Source organism: Bacillus rossius, chromosome 1, assembly GCF_032445375.1.
Source record: "Bacillus rossius redtenbacheri isolate Brsri chromosome 1, Brsri_v3, whole genome shotgun sequence".
Lineage (NCBI taxonomy): Eukaryota > Metazoa > Arthropoda > Insecta > Phasmatodea > Bacillidae > Bacillus > Bacillus rossius.
Window position 1 is genome coordinate 137,678,437 of NC_086330.1, and position 22,747 is coordinate 137,701,183.

At 35.1% G+C, this 22,747-nt stretch overlaps 2 protein-coding genes across 5 annotated transcripts in view; one reads left to right on the plus strand and one right to left on the minus strand.

The window, feature by feature from the left end:
• Positions 1–941: 941 nt before the first annotated feature.
• LOC134546203 (ubiquitin carboxyl-terminal hydrolase isozyme L5) lies at positions 942–21,199 on the minus strand. The gene is made up of 7 exons (XM_063388812.1): positions 20,685–21,199; positions 6,821–6,884; positions 5,792–5,897; positions 4,311–4,498; positions 3,991–4,188; positions 3,635–3,734; positions 942–1,298 (listed from the first exon to the last, which is right to left on the minus strand). Exons 1-7 carry the CDS (start codon positions 20,770–20,772, stop codon positions 1,053–1,055), a joined length of 990 nt encoding a protein of 329 aa, XP_063244882.1. The 5' UTR covers positions 20,773–21,199; the 3' UTR covers positions 942–1,052.
• Positions 21,145–22,747, plus strand: part of LOC134546202 (BAG family molecular chaperone regulator 3) — a 60,099-nt gene continuing 58,496 nt past the window's right edge. For all 4 annotated transcript variants that reach the window (XM_063388808.1, XM_063388810.1, XM_063388809.1 and 1 more), the window contains exon 1: positions 21,145–21,264. In XM_063388808.1, coding sequence (XP_063244878.1) covers positions 21,191–21,264 — 74 coding nt within the window. In that variant the 5' untranslated portion in view covers positions 21,145–21,190. The remainder of the gene's footprint in view (positions 21,265–22,747) is intronic.

The following is a 22,747-nucleotide window of genomic DNA, read 5'->3' on the forward strand; positions in this document are numbered from 1 at the left end:
TTACCAGTGATGTGTAAACATCTAACCTCGGTAATGAGCAAAACCATGTTCTCATGTTTTCATGCTACAAATAACTTCCAAGAATTTGCTGCCTGAAATTCGTAAATGTTGCTTGCCACCATCACTCCCAGATAGAAGCACAGAAATTTAAATTCTATTAGAAATGGCTGAGTGAAAGCAAAAAAGACGTGAAAGAATCCTAAAACCTGGATTTAGACTTTATTTTTGACAACAAATTTTATTAAATTACTGTCCATCTTGTAAAACTTCATTAAACGGTTCATATTAAAACATTTTCCACACATGTTAGAAGATATACTTGTATGGAATTACAAAAATATTAACCTGAAACATTTTAAAATGCAATAAGTATATGTTTGTATAGTTGTGTTTGCTTGAACGACCGAAATCAGTCTGTAAATACTTCCTACAAACCAACCCTTAACCTTATTGAGCTGATACTAAATTATTAATAGGTACATATTATTTTAAAAAGTAAAAAACTTATTCTAGTGATAAAATTTGAACCATGTTCCTTGTGATAATAAGTGCGCGCTCTACTACCGTGCTACAAAGTCAATTGGGAATTTAGGAGGAGAATATCTAATATCATTGTAATGTCAGTTTACTTACTTTTTTTTTTAAAAACTGATACTATGACTATTTTAGTTTACCAAATATATTTTGAGGTAGTTTCACTATCCTAAAGTTTCATATCAATACGTTTGATACGTCCTGTAATGTTTACAAAAGTAACTACACACATGTTTATGTTGCCACAAGTGGGTCCGCCATCTTTGTCACATTTCCATTACATTTTCACAAAGTTACAACTACCAAATGCTGTATAAAGAGAGCTAAGATGTTTACACATAAAAATTCTTAGATTTCAAGTGCATCATATGATTTTCCATGAATAGGAGGTAGTAGTTACAACAAGGTTTCACTATTCAACATTTTTTTTTTATTGAAAAGGTCTCAATGTACAAATAGATTATTTTTTTTTACAAAAGAATTCATTTTCGTCTATGGTTACAAATTTGGATATTTTGTTAAGCCTTCTTTTCCTCTTTTCTTGTTGCCTTTATAATAGCTTTTTCTTTTGCCTTCTCGTACAATGGCAACAACTTACCATCCTTGGCTAACAGCTTCAAAATCTCGACAATCAGCGGCAGGTAGTTGTGCTTCCTACGAATATTTTCTACCTTATACCGAGCCATCTTCGCTTCTTCGTGCTTTATCAATAACTGAAGTTTGGTTATTTCCGATTGTTGCACATCTGTGTCCATACCACTTTCCTGATAACACCAAAAATTATTACTGCCACCCTAATAATAATGCATAATTATATTATTAAATACAGTATAGTGATATAAGACATACAAAAGTCTACAAATTTAAGTGATCATAACCAATCGACACATTGAAGAGACAAAAAAAAAGGGGGGGGGGGGGGGAAAGGCATCGATTAATAATTATCTATTACACAGATTCTTGTATTTTGCTCAGGTATAGCTGTACAATATTCTCTTTTCAATACTGTTATTTTATATCAGGTGTTAAAATCACTTGGGCTAACAGTATCTGCAGACAGGAGGCTTAATATTTTTTTGAAGCTGAAAAACTTCAATACATATTTAAATAGTCAAGTTATTATTTGTTGTGTTTATCATAACTCTGGCTGTACAATTAAACCAAAGGATATGTTATTAAATACAAATTATTATAATAATCTGACTTATTTCACAATCTGCCAGTTTGACAAACATGTGTTACATGGAATGTGTATCAATTAATTATTTTTTTAAACAAATAGTATAAATTATTGGCAGTGATATATATATAACTGATATTGGAATCTGAAACTAAAACTGCAATGATAAAATTTGATGTTAAATAAATGAAAATTGTTATAAATACAGGAAATGTTGTATGTCAATAATTTGTATTTCATATCACATTTTGAATATTTGAAAAATATGGTATCTGGCTGATGCATTAACATATCAACCACAAAGCCCTACATCATTGGTTTATAATTTGCCAATATATCTGTCAAAAGCAGCTTACACATTTAATGGTACATTAACAGACACTCTCTTGTAAAAATGTCATGTACATGATTGTAATATTTTAATTTGACTTATGTATTACCTATTATGATGATGGTGATGATGGGGTGATCGGCCCAGAGGGTGAATTGTGCCCTGGCCATTGCCAAGATGGTGTATCTGGGGAAAACTAGATGATGTGAAAGGTAAAACTACATCCAGTACTGGCACTGGCTGGGAACTGAACCCAGAAACTTTGTCTTGCCAGCCAGAAGCTCCAATCACTCAACCAAACTATACTACTCGACTATATATTTTACTATACTAGTCATATATATTCATATAATATCAAAATCACACACACTATATTGAAACTTGGGACATACAAAAACAAATGTGATCTAACAACTGTACAAGCCATTATTTACGATCATTTTACTGGCTCAAAAATTTGCTATCCCACAGCTTGCAATTTAGGACTATTTCATCACTAGACTATGGCCTGAACAGTGTGTTCACATTCTGGAAAGTCAGGGTAAATCAGAGGAGAGCCAGTGGAATTTAAATTGTTCACAGGTTTTTTTCTAAAAGTCTTAGTGCATAGTTATACTACAAAATGGCATATACAAGGCTCTGTTAAAAATATAGTGGAGACTAGCCCAGGTATGGGAATGAGACATTAATTTACAAAAAAAGTTGCAGTACACATCACTAAAACATAGCTATATTTTACATCTAGCTGTTTTATAATGTTTAATTGATGTATGTCAAGTACCACTCTTCGCATTTATTATTATAAGACAGTACTGTCTACAGATTAAGATAGAAAAAATACTGCTGCATTGCAACTGCTGCCTTAAAAATAAGCTGGCCAGATATCGCTCACACGAGTCACGGAACAGCCGTGCCATGCCAGCACCATCCTGAGCGTGGTTCACAAGGGTGTGTGTAACACAAGCATGCATGGCTTACAGGAGTTTGTTTATGATTTGCTCTAGCAATTTCTAAGTTCATGATGCATTTTAACACTTACCAACTATGAATGCACTACGTTTGGCAGCATTTTTCGTCTTTAATCACAGTACAACATGTCTGACACATCAATAGATTACAAAAATTAAAAAGTCAAAAATTATTTCCGTGTTTATGGTATATGGAAGTTAAATATGGCACAGTTAACCCACAAACCGGATAAACCACACCTGGATAATCGGGAGTCTATTCTACATATTTATTTTCAAAAATTGTGATCCAGGTATATTATTTTTTAAAAATTATTCAGGGAAATTAATACAGATTTGTGTGACACCTGTTAAAGTTGTCCTTATGAAAAAATTATCTGTACTAAACTGATTATGTAAATTGATGGTTAGGTACTTTCAAATGGAATCTAATGGAAACAAAGCAATGCATAGGATGGATCAAATAAAAAGAGATTTTGAAGTGTAAAAACAGGATTCATGTCAGGGAATCAATACAAACAGCTAATACATAAAATGACAAGTGCTCACTAGCCATTTACAGGAAACTAGTGCTGAAATACAATAATTTATATGTATATAATTGCTGTAATCCTGACTCACCTCTATCTTCTTTTGAATTTGAGCTATTTTCTTCTCGTAGTTGGCTTTTCTGTCGGATACTATAGCCATCAGGTTAAAGTGAATTTCACCTTCATTATACCTATCACATAACAAAAGAGTTAGTAGACATGAAAATAATAAGATCCTTAAACAATACAGATATGAGACACTAAAATTTTTTACAAGTTCTGAAAAGTTTAATTTTAGTTTGTGTAAATACTAACCAGGTAATTTTTTAAAAGGGTCAAATTACATTCATTGATAGTAAATATATACTTATTTGATCTTATTAACTGAAAACTTATTTAAAAAGGTTTACTTTATTAGATACAAAAAAACTGACTGGTTCTTCTAACCTTTTAATTCGTTTTTCGATGATCGGCCGAACGACATCCAGCCAATCGGTGCCAGGTGGGATTGCACCCAAGTCAATTGGTCCATCTTTCAGGCCATCCAACTCATACAGCCGTCCATCTATGGGCACGTAGCTCACAAAATGATACACTTCATTATCTTTTGGTGTAACTTTCGAGTCAAATTCAAACAATGTCTGCCTGTGAAAAAAATTTAAACAGTCTTGTAGTAATTTTTATGAGAAAATTAATTATTAAGAAATATAAAACAATGTGCTTTGAATCCTCCAATCAGATTATAAGTGTAATTAATGGACACTCACGACGCAAATGAATTATGACACGCTCGTATCGCCTGCGAGTTGCTAAGGGCCAGTCCTTTCATGCTCGCATCGAAGCTCGCAGAGAAATCCTTAAAGTCAGTCAGCGTGGGTCCGAGTAAGAGGTCTGGATGCTTGCAGTTCAAAATGATGCTCAGGATCGCTTGTGTGGCACATGCATTATTGATCACCTGCAAAGCACAGATTAAATCACAAATATGTTAGTTTTTTTTTTTTTATTCTTTTGTAAGTAAATATCCTCCTTTGAATAACATTACAATAAGTCAAACATACAGGTCTCCTGAACTAAACATTTTATTACTTTTAATTAAATCTGACTAGTTGACCCGTTCTGATTACAACAATACTGAACTATGCATCTATGATCATTTACAAAGTCAAAATCAGCAAAAATTGAACTGCAACTCTACCTAAACTGTCACACCCAACACAGGAATTTTTATATATTATAACTTAATGAGTCTTTTAGAGGAGCAGTATTTTAACAGTTCATATTGTTAAGTTAAAATTACAAACTACAATTGAAGAAACAAGTAAAGAATATGTAAAAATTGAGGTAAACATTATTGCAAATCAGTAAATCATGCTATTCTTGGCAAAAATGTGTTGTTTCTTGTTTGGTAACAAAACATAACATTATCAGGAATGTGTGTTTTAGTTACGTGAAATGATACAAAAGACATGATAGTAACTCTGGAAAATGTTAAAATTACTAAATTAGCAAACTACCACACCATAGTACTATGCCTATGCCTAATAACATACGAGCCCCTTAAAGCTAAAGTGATGTAATGCGCATTATATTTGTTTAGCGATATTTAATTTTTATTATAATTGTTATATAATTGTGTCTGACTGCAAAAACTTGTGCTGCTACCTGTGAAGTTAGTAGGTGAACTACAACTTACATAGTTTGTGCAGTTAACAGAATGATTTTTTCTGAACAAGATCTAATTGCTAACCTAAAAAAAAGTGGAGATACACCACTTGTGGTTTAAGGCCCTCATATGTCTATGGTGCATAATAGTCCTGTGTTCAGCTGTTTACGTCATTAAATAATGAAATGGTAGTACATAGTTTATCACTTTTGGGTCTAGCTGAAGTACCCATGCTTCACTATGGCAGTCTACAGGCAGAACTCTCTCGCATGGCTCATTATACATGCCCCAACTACCATGACTCAAATTTTAAAAAAAAATCAAACAACACAATGCCCGTTCCCATGGAAATGCTGAAGGCATGAATGCAATAGACACAGGCATGGATACTAAGAAAGCATAAACAATGCAATAGCAAAATTTCATCAAGAAGTATCAACATTCAACTTCAACGGGTGTGCAAAATTTCTTCAAGATTGGAGTAAAACTATAGATTTGTACACGAAACAAACAAATGGACACACTAATCTTTATACATATATATGTGAATATAAATATATTTATTTATTTGTGGCAAACATTCACCTGCTTTGCAAAAAATATCTTCTCTAACCTGCTGTCTTGGACAACAGATCCAGATGGCTCATCATCTTTCACCCACTTAAAGAGGAATATCAGACCATGAATAGGCCTGAAACCCAAACAGTAATACCATCACTAAAATAATATAAATAAAAAAACACAAGATAAACCCTCTTTTACACTTGCCAAGGGTCCAGGAATAATAAAATGTAATCTCGGGAATAGTAAAAATAAGGAAAGTCATATTACATATAATATGGAATCACAGGGAAAAAAAACTATAAGTTTTTGTATTTACATTTTTTGTGTACCTATCTTGTGCTAGATACTCTTTTATAACTTTACGTACTTCAACACTATACAAAAGGTGTTAATTTTGTTTGAACATTTAATTGAAAGTTATTATATATGCAAGATGACGAATGACCTAAGTTAGCAAATGTAACTGTGGTAAATAATTTGTGTAACAAATAAACTTGAGCAATAAAATCAGTAGGCTTCTCATTAAGTTGTAAGATAACACTCGCTGAAAAGTTACCAAAACATGCAGTTATTATTATTTTGAGTGCAGCAAAACATTTTTCAAGGCTTCAGGAATTATAATTATTTAAATTGTAGTACTAATTTTCGTTGACACAACCATAGAAGTTTTGGTGCTCTAAACCCTCACACACACAAATAAGATTTATAAGTACAGTCACTGTCATTATTCTCAAAAATAATGACTTATAAAACAAGTGCAGCGTTTTATACTAATTAAACTATAACTGATATCGCATAAAATTGATTTCCTTAAATATGAAACTGAATATAAATTTAATTATTAGCCAACATATAAACTTTTATTGAATCAAATACCCTTCCCCCTTCTTCTGCCAAATCTTATCCAGTTTCAAATTTTTGGTGTGTTTCTGGTTATATTTTTAACACGCTTGGTTATTTGTGAGTAATAATTATGAGTTTTTTTAATGATTCTAATGATCATTATACAAACTTTCTAGTGGTATAAAAAAACTGTGCACCAAAACATACTTCAAATTTTCGAACTGCTCAGCATCTAAGCTCCACAGTTCTTCCACCTGTACGCCTCTGGCACCTGTAATGGTACAAAATTATTCATAGTAGTACAATTAAAATTTTTTAATATACTTTACAGAAATAAGTTTTGGGATTGACCAAAAACCACTAGGCAACATATATCAACCCTGAAAACAACATTAATGCATAAGAACAAAAAAAAACCAGGATTATGTAAACGTATTTAAAAACAGACAGCTAAGAATAGCAAAGAACTGTGGAGAGCCGATATTTACAATAGTACATTCACTTACATTTTTATCCCAGGGAGAGGTGGATGCGTAAGAAAAGAATTTTAGAAATGTTTTTTTTTTACAATAATAATATTTTTATTTATCTAGCAATTAAGCTACTGCCCTGTAGTAAGCCCTTCCAATTTCCCTGTACCTTCTCTCACCATCTCCTTGTGGCATTGCAGACCACTGCCTTTCCCATATTTTTTCATGGTATTTTTCGAGAGAAAAGATATTTTCCAGTAATGCAGTGTATCAGCTGATTATGGTTCAAGGTCATGGTAACGTAGTTTTGTATTGATATGTTACTGTCTTTAATATTTACTTAACAGTTTCTAATATTTAACTACTTTCTTCAAAAAAAGCCATTAAGTTTACTGAATTCAACATTGTTTGCTAGGTTAATATTTGTTTCAATGCATTTTTCAGTATTTTTTTTTACTTTAAATAATATTTGTATAACTATTATTATAATTTTATTTGGAAACTATAATTATGGTTCTAGAGCATTGTGTATTGTTTTTGGGAACGAAAGGACGACAGACAGGCAGGGTTGGCTGATTTAAACCACAATGGTTTAAAATTAAATAAAGTTTTTTTAAACAAAAAAAAAAACAAATGGCTTTTTAGAAAATGTATTTTTAAATAAAATAACTTAATAAATTTTAATAAAAGGTCTAATTCCACTCTAACAATTACAATAGTTTGCTCATTAATGTTTCTTGTGATACAGGAACAAATAAAAATACTAATCAAGATCTTATCATTTAAATTATCTGAATAAGTTGTAAATTATACTGAAATACTCCTCTAACATTAAATTAGTACACTGTAGTCAAAAGTGTAAAAAAAAAAAAAAAAAAAAAAACTATTTAAAAAAAATCTTATTTTGTAGAAAATCCCTGACTGTAAGTACTCTAAATCCCCTTTCTGTGGAAAAACACACATTCTATGGAGAATCCTCCTCCTGCGGGGAAATATCGGTAAATATCTTACGTCAAGGCTATTTCGCAAGTAAAAAAATTACGAAAATACTATTTTCCAACACTAGAGATGTTCCTACCCTGAAAACAGCATTAATAAGTTCCTAATAGTTTCTGAGAAATCCCAGATTGTAGCTCACATTTCAATATCTGTGCATTGACACTGCCATCACCATTTATTGTTTAACCATGTCGGTTTGTAAGTTTATTCTGAAAAACTTAAAATGTTGTTAATGGTCGATTAGGTAAGGCTAGCTACATTAAAATTACGTTCACACAGTGTGGACGGTTGGTTGGGTTAGTATGCTACATTGATATTACTATAAAATATTTCTTATGGTTGCTTAATAATTAAAAAAATTCAAGATGTAGCTATCCTGACCTAACCAACCGTTCACATGAATTTACAGAATTATTATGTAGCTACACTAACCCAACCAACTGTCCACAATATTTTAATATATTTTTTACATCGCTAACGTAACCTCTGAATTGTTCGTTACTACGTGATTCAAAACACTACTTTAAATTAAATATTAAATAAAAACACATTCTTAATCCAATGATATTTGGACAAACCACCAACAAACAGAAAATATAAACATTATTTCCCCACAACTGCAATACGCAGCCATATTACTAACTATTTTTATTTTAAAACAATGCTGTTGACTAAATTTCTCCAAAATAAACACACAACCGTTGTGGGTAAACAATAAATTGCTGCAGCAGCGGCAACGCACAAATATTGAAATGTAAGCTAAATACTGGGATTTCTCAGAAACTAGTAGGAATTTTTTAATGTTGTTTTCAGGGTAAATACAGGAATGTCTTTAGTGTTGGAAAATAGTATTTTCGTAATTTTATTTTTACTTTGCGGAAAAGCTGCGACGACGCAAGATATTTACCGAAATACCCTTTCTGTGGTAAAGTCCCAGTCAAATGTGCAGATTTACTGGACTTTAGTTCATTGATGTTACAACTTTCATAGTTCAAAATGAGTGGCAGAAAGCAGGATGATGTATGGTTTTTATTTGAACAGGCTGAAAACAAAAATAACTAATGTAATAAAAAACCTGGTTTAAACAAAAAAAAAACCTAGTTTAAAACAAAAAAAAAATTTTCTCCCCAATCCTGCAGACAGGTGCACAACTCGATGGCACCAAGTTTCTGGTGCATTCTGTATGTATTTCTTATGTTGGGAAAAATCAGCAGGTGTTCGCTCCCACAGGAAGCTTTAAATTTATCGTGTTACTGCACCAGCCAATAAGAAAGGACTTTGTTTTTTGTATTTTTTTTATTTTCTGCAGAAAAGCAACATTGCAAGAGTAAGGAAATTTGTATACTGCTGTGTTATTGTACATTGTTGGACTGTGATTGGGCATTTAGGATACGTGTCTGCTTTTTTCTTGAGTGGTTGTGGGCAATCACAAAGCCTTGTCAGTTGTCGTTCGAGTGATTTGCTGAGAGGTCACACCGTTCAATGGCTGATAAAAATAAACTTTATGTGATTAGACGCGGACAACTTTACATCTGGGTGTTGGGATCATGTCACTAAGTTTTAACCTTAAATTTTATTCAACTTTCGGACTATTTTTTATTAATAAATTAGGCCCCAGACATGCGAATCAGGCCCGGGTGGTCTGTAGGTCTACCGAGACTTAGTTCCCATTTCTTCTGTATATAAACAATGAAGTCGCTAGGGACAGTCTTTCATTAAGGCACAGGACTGTGAGTAGCGATTGACCAAAGTCAGAGTTTTATTTTTGACAAATTGTATGACAGATATGTATCTTTCATCAAGAGAAGACGAAAGTTAAAAATTTATTTCAAACTATTTTATTTAAACTCAGCCATTAACAGTTTTCTATAATTTGATAATCATTAACAACACTTTATATCCAACTACCTACAACAGACGAAGAGATAATTTGTAAGTGTTATTATGTATGTGCTAGGAGTAGTCATCTTAGCTGGGCACAATTTTTCCGACTTGTTACAAATACAATTCAGACCATCTGGCTAAGTATGGTCTGAATTGCACATACATACACTGATTTAGCACTATGAGTTGTAATTCAAAATAGTTCACAAATATTAAGGTTATCAATGTAATTTAAGATGTTATGATGTTCTTATAAAAATAAAAAAAGGGTGAAAATGAAGTTTTGTTCCTTTATTATTATTATTATTATTTTTAACCAAAATTCCATGATACAGTTCTATACACAAACGTTTTATTACCTACAAGGCAGTTCGTCGCTCGGAAAAAAACTTGCAGATTATTCATAATTAGTTAATTTACTTTAAAATTTACATAAAATTCTGGTTTAATCTAGCAACTGCCTTGAACTCACGGTACAGTGCGAGAATGACTTTCTTCTCGTGCGAAAACAAAGCACACAATGTCTCACCAAAGGCCTACGCTGCCGTCTGTGGTTCAAAAAATTCTAAATAATCATCCAGGCGTGGGTCATTCCATGCCATTTCACACACCTGTTGACATCACCATCACCGAATTCAATGAAACTTAGGACTTTAACAGTACAGGTGCAGGAAAGTGAATTCTCAAAGTTACAGCCCCCTGTTAATAATACTTTTTATACAGCAGGGTTGCCAACTTGTGGAAAAAGTGGAAATTTTGCTGCGCAAGGTCCAATAAAAATATTTGTAACTTCCTTTGTAGTTGAGTGAGAACCTTGATGTAGGGCTCAATAGAAAGCTAGAAAAGTGTACTTTGAGATAAAAATAAGTTTTACGAATTTTAAAAGAAATTTGTTTCAAAGTCATGTTCATGTAACCTGTGATCTTGAAAATTTTGAAAAGTGTATTTTTGAAAAATGTGAAAAAATTATATGAAAGTGCATTATTGGCTATAAGTGACATAAGCTTCATTTTGGGATGGATCTGGGGTCAAACACTAGAACATTGTGAATTAGGCCATGTTCACTAAAACTACTCTAGAAAGGCATTAACACAATTAAAAAAATGGTGTAGCTTTAAGTCATTTGTGGATTTAACACTGAATTAATTCCTATATATGATTCATTTACTCATTACCAATACTGTAGGTTACTGTTGCTTCCTTTCCTTTAGTTGGCTTTCCGAGGTCTTTGTGTCAAAGGCTGTTAAAACGTATGTCCTTCCAGTTGCTGTATTTGGATCTACAGTTGTGAGCACATCTTCAATTGAAATCTTCATAACATATGGATGCTGGGCATATACATAAGATGGGGAGGGACCTTGTGGATGTAGGAAACTAATAAGAACTTCACGAGAACTTTCTTCTACTTTCAGAACACATCCCAACCACCACCCACTTCTGTACATGCATGTCACAAAACATTTAACTTCATTCACAGACAATGTACATTTAATTTTATTCATGTAGTTAGTTTCACCTTCAGTTTCACTAGAAAATCTCTTCACAATTATTTCCTCAGATGAAACAGGCAGGAAGGCATGACGCTTCTGAGTTCCAGGTATTGGTTTAGCATTTGCACATCTTTCAGACAACACCTTTCTTTCATTCATTACTTCTTCCTGAGTGACATAAGCAAAATTCATGTTATGCAAACTACTTACAGCCCATTCAAACAGTTGCCGTGGGGTCATAATTTGGTCTGTGTAAGGACGTTGCAGACTTGCCCTGGCTGCCAATCGCTTCAGTGTTCCCCCCCCCCATGTATTCTTGCCATGAGAGGTGGCAAAAAAGTGCCACTCAGCTCCAACTCCAAAATCATTTACACGATACATCAAATTTTAGAAGTTACTTTTATTCTTGTATTGAGCAGCACAACCATCAGAAAAGTAATATTTTTTACATAAAGTGACTTTTTCTTTCAAAAATGGAATAAGATGTGTAAGAAAAGTATGTACTGCAATGACATCATGATGGAGACAATCAGAAATTATTGTTAGGTTGGTAGAAATTATTTCCTCTGTTGACCCATCATGGTAGTATATTGCAAATGGATGAACTGTAACCCGTGCATTGTTCCAATGGAATCCCTGAACTTCATCTTGCATAATGAAAGAATAATTTTCTGCAGTCACATATAACAACTACCTCACCAACATCTAATTTTTTTTTTCAGATCCTTTAGGTAGTTCCCTTGCTGGTATGCGATGAAAGAGTGAGTTTGTAATATATTAATAATTTAGAAATGAACAATTCTATGAAATCATCAGAAGACTTCACAAGAACTTCAAGTGTGTAAACTTTTGATGCAACCCACTGCTTGAATGTTACAGTTTCAATTGAATTCTGCTCCAATGTACTGTCCAGTTATTTTCATATGTTATCAGGGCCTGGACATTCTGCACACTCATGGAAAAAACATTTAATTTGGGGAGGATTACACATAATTTGAGCCACATAGTGGTGATATGTGTTAAAGATACAATCAAACGTTTTTAAGTTGGTAGCACTAGTAAGTTTTGTTTTGTTTTAAGTGTGAAGATGGACGATAATAAGATGTATAAAAGGAAGTAGAAATACACGTTGTTTCTGTGATATTGTCTTTTAATATGTAATTCGCGCCCTAAAAGATTAATAACAATTAATAGGTTATGGGCCCAGACATAACCTGTCAAGGTCCGCATCTGTTTTAGTTGAATACGGGATTGTGAGTGGAATTATTATTGTATTGCTCCCGGTCGCCATTACTGCCGTGCCGCGTTGGTTCGTAAGCAGTAAGTTTAAAATCACATATGAGTCATGGAGAGTGATAAAAGTGTAGTTATTCTAAAAGGAAAAAAATAACTGGAATATTTGGAGTTTCCAAATTAGGATAATTTTAGCTGCAAAGGAATGCCTTGATGTCGTAGAGGCAGACTTGAAACCAAAAAATGAAAGTTCGTCATCGTTCACAAAGGAAAGTAAAGAATGGTGGTTAAAAGATGTCAAGGCACGTGAAATCATCGTCACAAGAATGGACGAAGATACGATGAAGCATATTTTGACGTGTGTGACTGCCCATGAAATTTGGTGCAAACTAAAATCTATCTTTGAGCAGAAGTCGCAAGTTAGTTTGCACCTACAACAACAGAAATTTTTCAGTTACAGCTATGCCGAGAAGGGTATCGCACATCATGTGTCAGAATTGCAGGAACTTGCTTTCCACCTGAGAAAAGCAGGCGAGCAAGTTTCTGACCAAATGCTTATCACCCAGATCCTGATGTCACTGCCAGCAAGATATAAGCATTTTCGAACGTCTTGGGAGTCGGCGACCCCGGACAAGCAAACACTCAATGAACTCCTAGGCCGCTTGCTGATGGAAGAAGAGAGGTTAGGTGATGAAGATGAACCAACACACGTGGAGACTGCACTACTTGCAAAGCGAATGAGTGGAAATTCCAAAGACGGTTCTCAACATTATCAAGAAAAACGTGTGTGTTTCTATTGCAAAAAGCCTGGACATATAATAAAAAACTGTTTCTTTCTTAAGAACAAGGAAAAAAGGGCCATACCCTCAGAGGCTTTAGTGTGCATGGCTCTGTATCATAACAGTAGGTCAGATTCTGAGGGCTTTTATCTAGACAGTGGCAGTTCAGACCATATGAGCTGCCGTCGAGAATGGTTCTCGTCATTTCGCCCAGTGAAAAGAAATGTAAAAATAGGGAATGGGAAATTGCTGGAAGCCTCTGGAGTTGGGGACATAAATGTGTCTGTATTTAATGGTAATTCGTGGACTGAAACTGTTATAAAAGATGTGTTGTATGTTCCAGAATTGGAATTGAATCTGCTCTCGGTAGGTGCATTGGTAAACAAAGGCTTCACAGTGATTGGTAGGTCAGAGGGGTGTTCAATTGAAAAAAACAGTGTTGTGTTTGCGATAGCTGAACGTCATGACAACCTGTTCGTTGTGAAGATTAATTAAAGTACTTTTCAGTTCCTCATATTCTGTAAAATCAGATAACTCTCTACATATGTGGCATAAAAGGCTTGCACACCAGAATGTCTCACATGTGAAGTGTGTTTTGAATAGAATGAATATAGAGTACACGGACAGTGAAAGCTGTAACTTCTGTGAAGACTGTGTAAGTGGAAAACAACACAGGTTGCCATTTCCTTGCAGTCAAACTAAAACTCATTACCCTTGTGAACTTGTTCATGTTGATTTAAATGGACCAATGGAAGTGAACAGCCTTGGTGGGGCTAGGTACTTTCTGATCTTCAAGGATGACTTTTCCCATTTCAGAACTGTATACTTTCTCAAGAGTAAAAATGAAACTCTGACAAGATTTAAAGAGTTCTTGGCAGCAGCAGAAAGTGCAACAGGATTCCCAGTGAAAACTATCCGCAGTGACAATGGTACTGAGGTGTCTAACACAGAGGTTGAAACACTTTTGAGAGATAAAGGAATCAAGCATCAGAAGTCTGTCCCTTATGCTGCTGAACAAAATGGCAAGGTTGAGAAGGAAATGCACACCATTGTGGAGGCAGCCAGAACACTTTTGTCTTCTTCGGATCTAGGAAAGGAGTATTGGGCCGAAGCAGTCAATACATCAGTGTATGTCATAAATAGGACAGGCACAAGTTCGGTGACAGACAAAACCCCATTTGAATTATGGTGTGGCAAACCCAGCAAGATAGACTACTTTCAGGTATTTGGTTGTGAGGCCTATGTACATGTGCCTAAGCAAAAATGCAGAAAATGGGATAGCAAAAGTAAAAAAGGAATATTTGTGGGGTATGGAGAGAACATGAAAGGATACAGGATATGTTTCCCCGAAGAAAAGAAGGTTATCGTTGCGCGTGATGTAATATTCCATCACAAGAGTTGTCCAAAGGAAATCATAAAAAGGAAACACAGAATGCTTGTTGAATCAGAAGAGAATGGGGATGATCAACGGCTGGATGAAGATGTATGTCACCACCGAATCGAAGCGGGCCAAGGCCTAAATGATGCTGCATCAGAAGCAGGAAGTAATTCATCGGCAGAAGATTTCATAGGATTTGACAGTGAAGAAGTGAGTCATTTAGATGCTCAAAATATTCGTTCTCTAAGATGTCGAGAGTTGTTAAGGATGCCAAGCAAATTTCAAGATTACTGCCTTTTCTCTAACAGTGGAATCAGTGAACCTCAGTCTTATGCAGAGGCCCTTGATAGACCAGAAGGGAAAATGTGGAAGGAAGCAGTTGAAAGAGAACTGAAAGCAATGGAAGAAAACAACACCTGGAGTGAAGTGGATCTTCCAGCAAACCAGAAACCTGTCGACACGAAGTGGGTGTTCAAAATCAAAGCAGGAGATAAAGATGAAGACATCCAGTACAAAGCACGGTTGGTGGCAAAAGGCTTTCAGCAAACTCATAACTTTGATCACTCGGAAATATACGCCCCAACTATGAGATTGTTCCTGGTTATTGCTCTCAAGTACAATATGACTATCTATCAGCTTGATGTCAAAAATGCATTCTTACATGGAAGAATAGATGAAGAGGTCTACATTACCAAGCCGGAAGGTATGGATGCTGTAAATAACGTGATTGGAGAAACACCAGGTAGAATGTTGAAATTAAATAAATCACTATATGGTTTGCAAAAGTCACCAAAATACTGGAATGAAGAATTTAACTCATTCATGATGGAATTGGGATTCAATCGCTCAAGGTCAGACTACTGTCTTTATTGTAAGCTTGAAGGGAATACCAGAACCTATCTTCTCCTGTATGTAGATGACTTGTTGCTGATGGGATCGTGAGGAAGTGGACCAGATTCGACAAAAGCTAGCCTCTCGATTTAAAATTAAAGATCTGGGAACAGTCTCAAACTTCCTTGGTATAAACATTTGTCAATATGATGGAGAAATAACGCTGGACCAAACAAAATACCTCGAGAATGTTCTGCTTCGCTTCCACATGACTGATTGTAAGCCTGTGTCAACCCCTCAAGAGGTTGGGTTGGATATCACAGACAAATCTGAGGACACAGAACTCGAGAAGAGGTGTAGAGCACTCATCGGTTGCCTGATGTACGCCATGTTAGGCACTCGACCAGACCTCAGTGCAGCAGTCAGCTTCTTGAGCCATTTTCAAAGTCATCCTGGAATGGAGTTGTGGAAAGCTTTGAAAAGGGTCTTAAGATACATTCGAGGTACAACAGAACTACAATTGGTATACACATCCAGGAACCAATGTCCAACTCTACAGGGATATGTTGATGCAGATTGGGCTGGCAGTTCTTCAGACCGTAAGTCGACGTCAGGCTACGTTTTCCAGGTGTTTGGCTGCACAGTTACCTGGTCCTCTACCAAGTAGCAGTCAGTCTCACTGTCTTCAACTGAGGCTGAATATATTGCTCTAAGTTCTGGGGTAAGTGATGTGCTGTGGCTAAAGAGTGTCCTAATGGAGCTAGGTATTGATGTAGAAGAACCTGTAACCATCTACGAGGACAATCAGTCAGCTATTTATGTGGCAAAAAACCCTGAAAACCATAGACGACTGAAACATGTGGATATAAAGTACCATTTCGTTAGAGATGTGGTTAATTCGGGAGTGATCACCCTCAACTACATCAAGTCTGATGAACAGTTGGCAGATGGCTTTACCAAGCCTCTAGGAAAACTGAAGTTTGAACAATTTGTGTATCTCTTAGGTCTTGAGTAAAAAAAAAAAAAAAAAAAAAAAAAAAAAACTAAGTGGTATGCTAGATTAGTAGCTAGTTATGTACGTTTGATTGAGAGGGAATGTTAAAGATACAATCAAATGTTTTTAAGTTGGTAGCACTAGTAAGTTTTGTTTTAAGTGTGAAGATGGATGATAATAATATGTATAAAAGGAAGTAGAAATACACGTTTCTGTGATATTGTCTTTTAATATGTAATTCGCGCCCTAAAAGATTAATAACAATTAATAATATGTTAACAGATTTTCTTTTCATGAGTTTGGCCAAATTACAGCCATCTATTAACAACTTCGTATTTTGGTGTGTTACACAGACACAGTGTGTCCCACTAGATCCTGCCAAAACCACATATTTAGACCGTAGAGATGCAACTATGGAGACACCAATTTTGACACTTGGATGCTCCTGTTTGAACAAGGCTTCTCTCAGATTGTTTAGTAGGAGCCTCTTTTGTTTGTGTTCTTTGGTATCGCCAATTCAAATAGTTACAAAGTCCTTTTTACCAGGCATTATTCTGCTTACATTGTCGTTTGAATAAAACATCTGAACAATATTGACGACAGTGCAGTCTATATTTCTCCCTGGTTTTGGATTAGGTGATGTCATTATTCCACTTTCCTTCACTAACTTCTTTGATGTTCGCATCATGTAGTTCGTCGCAGTTGGGAATTCCTTCTGTATTCTGCTAATACTCCAATCTTTAGGTAAAATAGTCAAAATTTGCACCTTCATACTTCTTTCTGTACACCCTTCAAACTTTTCCTTCAATTGTTCTAATATATTTTCATCACAACTTTTTTCCTGTGATACTCCTACTTCTGGTACAGGGATTTGAAATATTCTTTCTTGAATTGCAGACGATATTTTCATTACTTTTTTCCTTGCATATTTTGCTGTTCTCACTTTTCTTTTCTTTATGGGTGATTCCCCTATACTTGGTAGACTGTTATTAAATGTGAACAACACTACAATCATGCTTGATTCCTCTTCATCACTGTCAGTTGAGCTTTCCTCTTCACTGTACTCTTCCTCCCGTGTAGTACTTGCACTTGCTATTGATAAGATTTGTTTCCGACATGAATCACATACCTTCTGTCCAGTTTGCAGGTGTGGTTGTTTCTGTATCATCCACTGAAGAACATTTCTCAAATGTTTTCTGCTGCTTTCGTGACCCTGAATATTAAACGGATTACAGCACTGTGTATTTATGTAATTCTTTTCCATTGTTGCAAAGTATTTATCAATACGGCTAAACTTAAGAAATTTGCACCAAATTTATAGCACTGTTGTCAATAACAAAGCTGCACTAAGACTGACCTTGCTTTGTGAGACTGACGTGATTATATCAGTGGTTGTAGCCAGGATTTGTGTATGGGGGGTGTTAAGAAGTATGGCCCCCTGTATTAAAGCGGGGGGTCCGGGGGTCCTCCCCCAGGAAAATTTGTATTTTAAGGTGTAAAATAGTGCTATTTTAGCAGTTTTCAGTACTTAAATTTAAATATTATAATGGTAAAAATGTTATTAATTTTAATATGAAATTTGTTTGAGTGATGAATAAGAAATTAATTAAAGATTTGGTGCTAAAAGAGGGGGTGGGGGGGTGGGTTGAACCCCTAAAACCCGCCCTGGCTACGCCCCTGGATTATATACACTTCTCTGAACTTGCTCTAAGAACATTGGGTGCAAAAGTGGCTTAATTCCACTGCATCCCTAGTCAGTATTTGAGATGTAGCTTATGTTCCCAGATCCATCCCAAAATGAAACTTATGTCACTTATAGCCAATAATGCACTTCATAACATATAATTTTTTCACATTTTTCAAAAATACACTTTTCAAAATTTTCAAGGTCACAGGTTACATGAACATGACCTTGAAACAAATTTCTTTTAAAATTCGTAAAACTTATTTTTATCTCAAAGAACACTTTTCTAGCTTTCTATTGAGCCCTACATCAAGGTTCTCACTCAACTACAAAGGAAGTTACAAATATTTTTATTGGACCTTGCACAGCAAAATTTCCACTTTTTCCACAAGTTGGCAACCCTGCTGTATAAAAAGTATTATTCACAGGGGGCTGTAACTTTGCTAATGCACTTTTCTGCACACCTACTGCTAATTCACCAATTTTTTTTTTAAATTTTCGGAGATAGTGATGCCAAAAAATATTATTTTCTGGTTGATTTGGCATGGAATGACCCACGTGAAAATCTTCTCACTAGATTAAATAGTTAGCTTTGTGAGCCACCGACCAGTACGACCTCATATGGCAACGTTCAAGCGATACTGACCAGACAGCAGACAAAGCATAGTTTATAGTACAAAAAAAGTACCAAGGGATGACTTCCCTGAAAAAGCAGACTTCCTATTTGCTACAAATACTTTTCTTACAATTACTACTCTGTAATTCCCAGAGAGCTTTCCCACGGTCCTGGCAAACTTCTCCATCTATTTCCAACACAGGATGCAATAAAATGTTGCCTATCATTTCTCCATCTTGGCCTCATGCATCATCTTAATTTCACAGAAACCATGTTCCACGTTGTAGAAATGTCACACACTACAAAATATGTACAATCAAACTAAAATATAGTTATAAAACTAACATTTAAATAAAATAAAATACTAATATATATAATTACACAATTAATAACCTACAAAAAAAGAATGAAAACCAATAAAATCATAGTTAAATGGCTTTTTGGAAAAAAATAACTAAATATCAGAAACTATTACAGCACTAAATATTCACATCAATAAAATACAAAGACAAAATTAAGTCACCATAACCTTTAACTATATAATCAGCTTACATCCTGTCTTACCAAAAAATATTAAATCACAAGATTACTCCGCAAAGCTGGGGAAAGGCATCCTAAATTCCTTCAACTACCTACCTAACCACCAACATCCACCCATCTAACTCATTCAAATCTTTCTCTGCCAACACTAAACAAAAGTGTGCTTTATCCCCTCTGTCATTTACACCCTATGCAACTTTCCCTCATAGTCACCCTTCCTCTATAGAATCTTTCTTGCAGCCTACTCTGAAAGTCACCTCATTCCTTCTCTCCCTTTACAACTTCAAACAGCCGTACCAGTCTCGCCATCCGTCTCGTCTTCTGAAGTGTGCCCCAACCCACATATCGCCTAACTATGAAAATTAAAAAAATTCGATATCTCCCAAAGTATTTGGAATTTCTTATCTCCGCCGGGTTTAATGAAAAGAGGAAGTTAAAGAGCATATACATAATAAAAGTATTTTCGGATTTTTAACATTATTTTTCCGAAATACTGCTAAACTACATATTTACCTGGCTTTCTTTTCATCACCTCCCTAGTAGTCCCAGTCTTCACCACCTTGAACCAGGCCCTACCATCCAAGATCTTCCCGCAATGACACCCCTAGATACTTTTACCCCTCCACCTGCCTTTTTACACACATATGCTGACATCACTTTTTTTCCTCATTGTAAATCTTACAATCTTAGTCTTTGTCACATTTACGGTTATTATGTTTACCACCACCCATCGACTCTACCCTGTCCACTCTTTCAAGTGTTTTTTTTTTTTTTTTTTTCCATCACCTTGAACAGCACACAGTCGTAAGCAAATAGCTTCATCCCACACTTCCTCCCCACCCCATCAATCATCATAGGAATAGCATCTTATTTTCCAGAAGCTTCATCTCAACAACCTTCACACTTGTAATATTTCAGTGCCCTCTTCAAAGTAAAAAAAAAAAAATAACTGGTATTGTTTCTATGCCAATAAAGTTTAAAGTGTATATTTATCACACTTGTTTCCAATAAGCCTACACTTTCAGCATTTCCTCCCGCCCTTGCATGGCATGGTTAAATATAACAAGACATATTGCAACAGTACAGGTAATATCGTACACATAAAAAGAAAATTGCATAATGCATAAATAATGTTTATAAGAGCATACAGACGAAAAAAACTCCGTTTCTCACCAAATTCTTTAATTAATTCCGTGAAAACGCCTGGATCACTTTCAATCAAACACCAGTTACCAGCTCCAGCTCCCTGACTTTCAGCCATTTATGAATCGTCAAATAGTTTTCAAAATCAAAACTTCCAAAAAAAAAAGTCTTTAATATAAAATAAATTCTTAAAATATTAAGTCATTCGCACTATCTTCTTTTGTGTTTGTAATTCCGCGTGCAGGGTGCAGGCACATCAACATCGAAAAGCAAAACGATTTTCTTCAAACTCGTAAATACATTATTCGGGAATAAACGTTGTATTTAAATTGGTCACAGATTGTATTTTAATACAAATAAAAGTATTTTTTTTGTAATACGTAAAATTTTAGTTACGCGGAATATCTATGTCGTAGAGTTGCAGTAATGTTTATTAAGCTATATGTTTGGTAACATTAACATAAAACAAATGCAAGAGAACAATAAACAAACGGAAACGAAAGATTTGACCAAACCACAAAAGACAAGATTGTCAAATGGCGGACAATTCTGAAGTTACACCTTTGCCTCCGGGCTGGGATCGTAAATATGACCATCGATCAGGAAGATAGTAAGTTATTATTTTCGATGAGTAGCCTTACTTTGTTCTAATTTATCTGTGGAATCTTAGCGTTTGAAATGCTGTCATATTCGTTGAGCTACCGCGGACTTGTTTGCATCTGCCCGCCAATGAAGATTCTATAAAATTTGGGGCTTTTGTAGTATACGATACACGGCGAAAGACTAGGGTTCTTTTATATAGTTTGTCACAAACATCTCTTGTACATCTAATGCAGATAGTGTGATAAATTTTGTAAGGCCTTCCATAAATAGTACAACATTAAAGCCATGTCACAATATTGATCGATGGGTGTTCTATTAACTATCTGACTTGAAATTGGGATACTGTTCGGTGGCGAGGAACTAAGTACATCCTCTCTTGCAACCGCCTCAATTCCTTTACATTCCTACTCTTCAGTATCCACATATCCGATTCATTCCAATCCCTCCATGAACTCACGTGAAATGAGTAAACAATTGCTTCCCTCTGTGTCCTTCACACCCTAAGCTACTTCCCCGTATGTTCACCCTTTCCCTTATACACTCCTGTCTGTAGACTACTCTGAAGTTCGCCAAATCCCCCTTCCCAATTTACAAATTGAAACAGCTTTACCAGCCTCTCCATCTATCTTTTCTCCTTAAGTATGCTTCAAATTAGGTTTCTGATCATAGATGATCTATGAGTCTTTCCTTAACCCCTCCTCCACACATATCACCCATATCGCTGCCCTTTATAGAACTTATTCCTATTTCATCTCTGTCAATAGGAATAGGTTACAGGTTGCAGTCCAATAGTTCAGAATTGGCCTGATCATACTGAGGATAAGTTAGCTTCGAATCCTGGATTCATTTCCCAAGAGGTACCATAGTTACAATTCCGTACCATAAAAATTGGGTAAATTGACGAAAGACGTTGGTGCAATACAGGCCTAACTCAATTGTCGAATATTGATGCAACTTAACCTACAACTTCACTCTGGTTGCGTTTTTTTTTTTGCGCCTTCGATCTTGCGATTTATAGGGTCAGGTGGGGTGGATATGATACAAAAAACGAAACTTTTTGATTATTATTTTAACTAAGAGCACTACAACACTGAGAAAAATTACGCACATTTCTTAGGGCTTTAGAAACCTAACCCTAACTCAATAAAAATTTAGATTAATTAGTTAGATTGATAAAAAAAAAAACAGGTGGGGTGAATGAGATACATCATTATATCCTACTTCCTAGCAACGCTATCAGTGTGGTGGGGTGCGTGTGAGACAGGTCAAATACATGTGTATCACCCACAAAAAATTTCATGACAATCAGTTTAGTGGTCCTCGAGTTCTGACATAAAATATGAAGTCATGTTACAGAGTGAATATTTTCCCTCTATATTAAAGAAGCATACATTTTGTCACAGTACATAAATGCGGCTAGTGGTTAGTCAAACAAATTCTACATACAATTTTGATAATTTATCCACGTACTGTCCAATTATTGAACGATC